The 8,203-nt window shown below is 32.1% G+C and overlaps 1 protein-coding gene across 1 annotated transcript; it reads left to right on the forward strand.

Moving 5' to 3' along the window:
• The first annotated feature begins 5,451 nt into the window (after nucleotides 1-5,451).
• LOC132039105 (uncharacterized) lies at nucleotides 5,452-7,956 on the forward strand. Its single transcript, XM_059429648.1, has 5 exons — nucleotides 5,452-5,669; nucleotides 6,010-6,560; nucleotides 6,670-6,875; nucleotides 7,516-7,603; nucleotides 7,670-7,956. Exons 1-5 carry the CDS (start codon nucleotides 5,452-5,454, stop codon nucleotides 7,954-7,956), a joined length of 1,350 nt encoding a protein of 449 aa, XP_059285631.1.
• Nucleotides 7,957-8,203: the final 247 nt, after the last annotated feature.

The raw sequence follows: 8,203 nt of genomic DNA on the forward strand, positions 1-8,203 counted from the left end.
TTTTAAGTCTTTAATATCACTGGTTAAAACTTCTACTTGTTGTGTTATTTGGGTTACTATCTGGGTTGTCTTTATTTCTATTTTTTTTAATCTGGATTCTGTCCAGTTATGAATCTTGTTACACTGTTCATCTTTTTCTCTTAACCTTTGTTCTTAATAACCTTCTTCTTTAACCACACCCCGGTCATGGCCAACACCTCTCAAGAAAAAACTCCATATTCCCCTTCTCTTTCATCAAATGCCCCAATCCCTTTCTCAGTCCAAAACCCCTGTAATATAAACTTGTATTGTAAAATAGTATTAAGTTTTTAATAATTTTTCTCCTAGTGTGAAGTAGTTTTTGGGGTTCCCCGAAAGGGAAACCTCCCTCCATCTTCGAGTCATGTAAGTTTTATCAACTGTGTTTCTATACTATTCTCCCTATTATGTAAATTATGTCCATATTTATATAAGTACTATGTTTTAAGTAATTGCTTGTTATTATGAATCTGTTACTCTTAGTATATGGTTATTCTCTTAACTTCTTAATAAACTCGATGGATTAACCTGTAAATTCCTAGGTGCTGATAGGCCGTTAAAATGTCCAAAAATGATGAAGGACTAACTGTTGGCCATGACCGAGGTGTGGTTAAAGAAGAAGGTTATTAAGAACAAAGGTTAAGAGAAAGAGATGAACAGTGTAACAAGTTTCATGACTGGACAGAGTCCAGATTATTAAAAAAAAAAAAAAACGTAAAAAAGGGAGATAAACAGAAACTTAGAAATATAACTACATGATAAGAGGACATCTAAGAGTGAGGAAGTACCAAACATATATATATATATATATAGTATGGTTGAGTTCTGGTTGTATATTCATGATTAAGTGCTAATTGTATATATTCAAATACATCTCATACGTCTACCGATTTGATGCAAGCATCGGGTATGCGTGAGTTTTTACCTTATTATGTAAGTCCAGAAAAACAGAACTTTATATACTTTTTCAGAATTGGATTTTTACAATTAAGAGAATCAGCCTATGTGGCCATTAGAAAGGATTGCTTACTTGGAAAAGTTTTTTTTTTTTTTTTTATTTTGTGAGAAGTGATTAGAAAAGTATTTTTAGAAAGTAGTAGTTCAATTTGGTTAATCAATTAAAAAAAGAGTTTTTATCAAAATTCAAGCAATAATTTGTGTCGGCCAAAAGTTTTGGGGAAAATATTAGTATTACTTTATTTAATTCTTGAAAATAGCTTCTGTTATCGTTCAGAAGACCTATTTTTTCTAAATAGTAAATACTTATCAAACAATTTAATTTTATAAAAATAAGCATATTTTTCTTTTAAAAGAGTGCTTTTGGCTTTCTAAAGGCTTGGGCAAACAAGCTAGGAGTAGAGTTGGAACTTAAAATTATTTTGTTATTTATTGAGAGACCTTATTGTGTAATTCAAGATTATAAATGATGATTTTGAGATAAAATATATGAACCATTCAATCCTATGCTTGTTTCAAATTCTTAATTTCGGTATAAGTAATTTCAAGATTATTTATACTATAGTTTTGGTGTGTGAGTGTGTGTGTAACAATCTGGAATTAATCAAAAAAAAAAATAACAATTTGGAATTAGCTAAATCTAGAACTATAAAATAACCAAACGATGAAGATATTATTTGCCAAAGCTCTTCAGTCAAAGTACACTTCTAAAAAAAATCAAGGTTAAAATTTTGTAACAAAAATTTATCCAATTCATCTATCAAAAAGCCATATATGTGTTTTATAATTATTATACTATCATATATATATATATATATATATATATATATATTTTTTTAATCCAACGAACCAAATATCTATCAGAAAAGATATATCTACCAAACAATCTTGTTATTTGATAATCTCCCTAAATTGCAATATCCACATTATAATCACTGTATAAATTATTTGCAAATCAAATCACCCCTAGATGATTGAATGGAGAAATCCAAAAATGAGTCCCGTGTCATTACCTGTCATGTATTACAAATTTGCTTCTCTGTATACAAAATCAAGATATTAGAATAATAAATTTTTGGAATGACTACATAGAAAATTGCTCTTAGAAAAAGTAAAAGCAGTGTTTGTTTAGTCAATTAATTTAAAAAATACTTTTGAGCAGTAATTATTGTTTGACCAAACTTTTAAAAAGTGATTCTAAGTGTATTTTTTCTCAAAGTGCTTTTTAAAAAAGTATTTTTGAGCAAAAACTATTTTTTAGCTTTTAAAAAACAAATTTACGCTACTCCCCAGAAGCACTTATTTTCTCCCACAAGCTTAGCCAAACACCTCACTTTTTTAAAATAAGCACTTTTGGAAAAAAATAAGCTTGGCCAAACAGGCTAAAAGTCTATACCGACAGTGATTTTCTCTTTGATTTTTTTGGTACTAGAATCTTATTTTTATATAGTAGCATATTTCATCCGGATTTGTTTTTCATAAATTATAAGATCATGGTCCTATGGTTTGAATAGACAGAAGATTCGGACCCAAAAAAAAAAAAAAAGAATAATATAAGGGAAAATAGAGAATAGAGTCAACATTTTTCTTAGGACCCGTAGATCTCTTGTGTTGTCACTTTCCGTGGACAAATCACATAGTTAACCAATTAAATGAATTTAATTGTGTTAATCAAAGAGAGAAAATATAACTATGTCATCTTCCATGATGATTACATATTCTCCATTTTGGTCCTTATAACACTAGTAATTAACTAAGCGATTTTTTTTTAGATATGAGAGGAGATGTTCTTAATTACACTATTAATTCATTTGTTAAGTATACAAAAAAAAAAAAAAAAAGAGAGAGAAACGCCAACCATAACAAGGTATGGTATAAAACAATTCAATTCCAGTGACAATTTAGCTACTTAGAGCATAAAAGGTCACAAATAAATATTTTCATGAAGAAAAAAAAAATGTCAATAGTAAACAATTTTGTTCAATTTGACAAAGGTTATAATTAAACTTCAACCTTTATGCAAAATTGTAGTCCTGTCAATTGGGCCGGTCCGGGCCATGCCATTTAAATGTGGGTCACACCGGGACCGGTTCCGGGTCGGGTCACAGTTAAGGGGTTGGGCTGGGGCCCGGGCTTGGGGAAGGAAAGGGTGTCTAAACAGCCCCTATTAGGGTAGAGCTATATCATGGGCTTACCAGGTCGGGCCGGGTTTTAATTATTTTTAAAAAAAATTCTAATACTAAAATTTAATAAGTTCGAACTTTGAACTTTAGTCTAACCGTTGTCAACCTTATTTTAACCATTACGTTTCTTAATTATACTTTGGCCTCATTTCCGATCTATAAATACCCTTCATTCTTCTTCATATTTAGTGGATTTACAAATATAAATGTCTTTAATTAATCTTATTAAAAATTATAATGTTAAAGGAAAATTGACTAGTTATTTTAGAAATGCTATGTCTATTTACTCTCATAATCAGGAAGGAGATATTTCATCATATAAAGAATGGATAAAGCACTTAAGATGAAATATAATTAAAAGAACACAATATTTAAAAAAAATTACAAAGAGGGGGGATGAACAATTAAAATGGGCAAAATATGCATTGTTTCATATGAGAGGAGGAAAATATCTAGTTTAAAGTTGAAGATAGAATTTAATTTTTAAAGCAATTGAAAGTGATTCCGTTTTTTTTTTTTTTTTTTTTTTGATAAAGTGATACCTGAATTTAAGTTAGACTGCCCCGACTTTTACTAGTTGAACTCAACTAACTTGAGAACGTATTCTGTCATCTTGTTATCATTTATTATGTATGAATTACCTTTAGAACTTTTGCCGTAGATAAAAGTCTTAACACTGATATAAAATTAGTTAATTACGCCATTGTAGTGGGGGAAAGTTAATTACACCTTTGCCGAGCAGGGCCGGTTGGTGGGCCGGGCTACCGGACTACATAGCATGTCCGGCCCAGCTCCCTAAATTGTTCTACCTAACCCAGCCCACTAATCCTCTTATCGGGTTCTGTTCTGAGACAGTTATGGGCCGGGTTAACCGGGTCAGGCTCCGGCCGACATGGCCCACTTGAGAGGTACATGAGGGTTTGGCATAGAAATTTAGAAATTGTACTAGAGGAAACTTAACTAACTTGGGGTACAAAAGTCTGTAAATAATATATAGGTAAAATTTCTCAAATGACTACCTTATTGTAGCTTCCTACCATTTGTAGCTACCCTTTTTAATATTACCATTAGTAGCTGATTTCTGGCTGATTTGTGTATGTTTTCGCGTGTATTTGTTGCCAGCAAATACATGAGCATGCGATAAAAAAAAGGAACAGGCTCCTTGATTTTAGCCTGTAACGGTAGTGGTATTAAATCAGATATTAATATATTTTTTACCTTCTTTTCCACAAAACCAGCTGTAATATTCCCTTTCCTTACACGTTTCTCTTCTTCCATGCATTCTTCAACATTCAAACGTAAAAATTCAAATTTCAAATTAAATCTTCAACACCTCTGAAAATACATTAACAAAACAACACGATCAATCATCAGGTAATTCGTGCAAAAACACCGTTTTGATTTCACAAAATTCGTCTATTCAAGTTGTATTTATGTGATTTCAATTTTTTTCTTGGAGCATAATGTCAAAGTTGTTTTATTCTTCTGATTTTTTTTTGATTTCTATCTTTATAACTGATATTCGAAAATAATGATGTAATATCATTGTAAGCGTGTTAATGAATGAATAATGCTCTTGAAAATTACGAGGCCGAAAGTATTTTAATGTACATGAATGGTTAGGAATAAAAAAAAAAATCCATAGCATATCTTTTATTTTTCGAATCTAAATGGCATAGTATAATGCATGATCAGCTAAACTATGTATTTCTGAAGTGTAATTCAATATGTGTATGTTGTATTTGAATTATTAATGAGCTGTAAATCTAATTTGTAAAAATTGTTCAAATTTGAACGTGAATGTTTGTTCGAACTGATTTTTCTTAATTTTTTAGGCATACATATTACAGGTTTTATGTTGAGACAGTGATTCAAGGATTTTTTTTTTTTTTTTATTTTATAAAATGGCCAATATTTCATCGTTGATTAGACACTCTGGTGTTTGGAATGATGAGAATAAATACGTCAATTACAAAATCGATGCTGTGACTTTCAAGGAGTATTCGACGTATGAGGAATTGTTACAAACAGTTGCAACCCAATTGAATTTGGACAAGCAAATGAAAAACATAAACATAAAATACATGGTTGAAGGTGATGATATTCCAATGGAAATTCACAATGATATGGGTGTTAGGGTGTATGTGGGCGTGGAAGAAGAGAGAACAAAGCATTACCAATGTACCCATTATGTATCATTACAACTGATAGAAGCATGGAGATATGTATATCGGGTGAGAGTTGTGTTGAAGGTGATTATTTGCAAATCGGATACACGAATCAAACGAATATAATGGAAACAGTTGGTTCCCGTGATTTGGCATCATCAAGTTGTGGAAAGGCTGAATTGTTATTCGAAAACAACAAGGGTATGGTTATTGATGATAAGAACCAAAAAGTAGTTGTCGTCGATCAAGTATACAAGGATAAAGATACATTAAAAGCTGTGATGGTGAATTATGCAATTACAAACAGGTTCAACTATCGTGCAGAAAGGAGTAATGCAATAAGGTATTAAAATGTGCATTTGTTTATGTATTTGTAACTGTGTGGTGTTATGTATTTAAACCGTAACAGTGTATGTTTGTGAAATTTGTACGAGTGGAAGTATTTCTCAGCATGTGTATGTTTATTATAAAGTAGAATCAAAACTGATTTGTATGTATTTGTACTCATAAATAATGTATTTGGCCCGGGTTGCATTTGATTAACTTATTTACATATGGTAACATTTCTCATCTGTCCTTTGTATTAAAAATACAAGAATAAATACACGAATGTATTTATGTGTACTGGTGTATTTTACATTAATGTGTTTTTTAATTTTTTGATGTTTTTTTTTTTTATGTAGCTACACACTTGTGTGCGTATCAGGAGAGTGTGATTGGAAATTTAGGGCGTCAAGTGTAGGTAAGTCAGGAATGTTTAGAGTTAGGGAGTTTCAAGACAAACATACATGTCCGTTAAAGGAAAAGGTTTATTCCCAATGCCAAGCTACAAGTCGGTTGATAAGTGAGATTGTCAAACCAAAAATATCAAACCATAAGAGGAAATATACGCCTAAAGACATTGCGGAGGACGTCAAAAGTGATTTTGGAATGGATGTTTCATACATGGTTGCTTGGCAGGCCAAAGAAAAGGCGATGAACGATTTAATGGGTGAACTGGCTGAATCTTATAAAAGATTACCTGGATATCTATACATATTGGATAAGACTTACCCGGGTTCACATATCAGAATGCGTAAAATCCGCGAAAATGAATTTCTGTATGTTTTTATAGCACTGTATGCATTTATCAAAGGCTTTGATTATTGTCGGCCAATTGTGGTAGTTGATGGAAGCCACTTAAAAACACCATACAATGGAACATTTGTCTCGGCAAGCACATTGGGCGGTGCAGGTATGTCAAAAAAATACCTATTAATTTATTACCTCAAAATGTATTTTATCTGTTTTAGACAAATACAAAATGTATTTTATTATTTTTTTATTCTTAACTGTATCTCTAGGCAACATACTTCCCTTAGCATATGGTGTGATTGATTCTGAGAATGACAGATCATGGACATGGTTTTTTGAGCGTTTCAGAGAAACATATGGAATTAGAGAGAATTTGTGTATCGTATCAGATAGGCATGAAAGTATAAACAAGGCTGTTTGTAGAATTTATCCAGAAGTTGCACATTATGCATGTATATGGCATCTGTGGGGTAATGTATGTAAAAAATACAAGAAGAGCCATGATGTGCTGAGTCCTGTTTTTTTATTCCATGGCAAAGGCATACACGTAGGATGATTTTGATGAGTTGAAGGGGAAGGTTCAAAAGGTAGATATGCGCGTGGCAGAGTATTTGGAATCGGCTGGTAGAGACAAGTGGGCTAGATTGTATGCATCTCTTAACCGAGGGTGGACAATGACTTCTAACATAGCAAAGTGCATTAATCGACATCTTCTAGCAGCTAGAGAACTGCCTATATATGACTTTCTTGAAGAAGTTAGAAGGATGTTTGGGAGATGGAATTACAATAATGAGAGAAATGGAACATACACGTTCACTACACCCGGTAAAAAGTTTCGGAGATGCTATCAATCAACGAGTATCTATGTCTACGAATGACGGTATGTTTCAGTTTAATGCTTGTTATAATTTATTTGACAAACTTGTACTTGTACTAATCTGGTGTTTCTACACATTATATGAATGTGTATTTGGTATCAATGAACAGTTAGTATTAATGTAAATTTAATATATGCTTCTTTGAAAATTGATATGTATTTGATTAATGGTTTGTTCATTTATTTTAAAATTCTGATTTGGTTCAATAACAAATACATGTAATATTTATTTTTTCAGGTAGAACTGTCAACCGAATTCGTGTACACAGTACATGATGGAGGAAGGCGATTCATTCTTAATTTGAATAGCAAAACTTGCAGTTGTCGTATGTTTCAACTAGATGAAATCCCCTGCCCGCATGCATGAGCTGTCATTAAAAAGAAAAATCTAGTTGCTGATGATTATTGCTCTGATTTGTTCAAACCGGAGACCGTGTTGAAGACATATGATGTACCTGTGGACCCTCTACCCGACGAGCGTGAATGGAACATTCCCAAAAACATCTTGGAGGATGTGGTTTTGCCACCAAGATACAAGAAACCGCCTGGTAGGCCAAAGAAGAGGCGTGATAAGCCTTTAAGTGAATTGTTGTTTGGAAAGAGCAGACATGCTTGCAGTACTTGTGGACAACTTGGGCACAACAGACGTTCATGTAGTTTTGAGCCTCTAAGGAAGTGAATTTTTCTTGTCTTCCTATCCATTTAACTTTTAGGGAAGATAGATTGGTTATTTAAGTATTTGAACACTTGTGTCAAAAACTTCTATTGACAAATGTTGTAGTATTACTGAAATTTTTGCTATGAAATGAATGTCCTATTCAAACTGATCTTAATTGCATTTTTTTTTTCGATGCGTATGGTGTTTTTTTTAACTTCAAAAATACTGCGTACTTGGTAAAATAACATACATATCATATCTATAAAAT

The sequence above is a fragment of the Lycium ferocissimum genome, chromosome 12, assembly GCF_029784015.1.
Source record: "Lycium ferocissimum isolate CSIRO_LF1 chromosome 12, AGI_CSIRO_Lferr_CH_V1, whole genome shotgun sequence".
NCBI classification, from domain to species: domain Eukaryota; kingdom Viridiplantae; phylum Streptophyta; class Magnoliopsida; order Solanales; family Solanaceae; genus Lycium; species Lycium ferocissimum.

Bases quoted from the DNA above. Each gene is read 5' to 3' on its own strand.
- LOC132039105 (XM_059429648.1), top strand. From the start codon at position 5,452: ATGGAAACAGTTGGTTCCCGTGATTTGGCATCATCAAGTTGTGGAAAG. The intron at 6,561-6,669 runs GTATGTCAAAAA...CTGTATCTCTAG, and splicing joins AAGCACATTGGGCGGTGCAG to GCAACATACTTCCCTTAGCA. The intron at 7,604-7,669 runs GTATGTTTCAAC...AGAAAAATCTAG, and splicing joins TAGCAAAACTTGCAGTTGTC to TTGCTGATGATTATTGCTCT.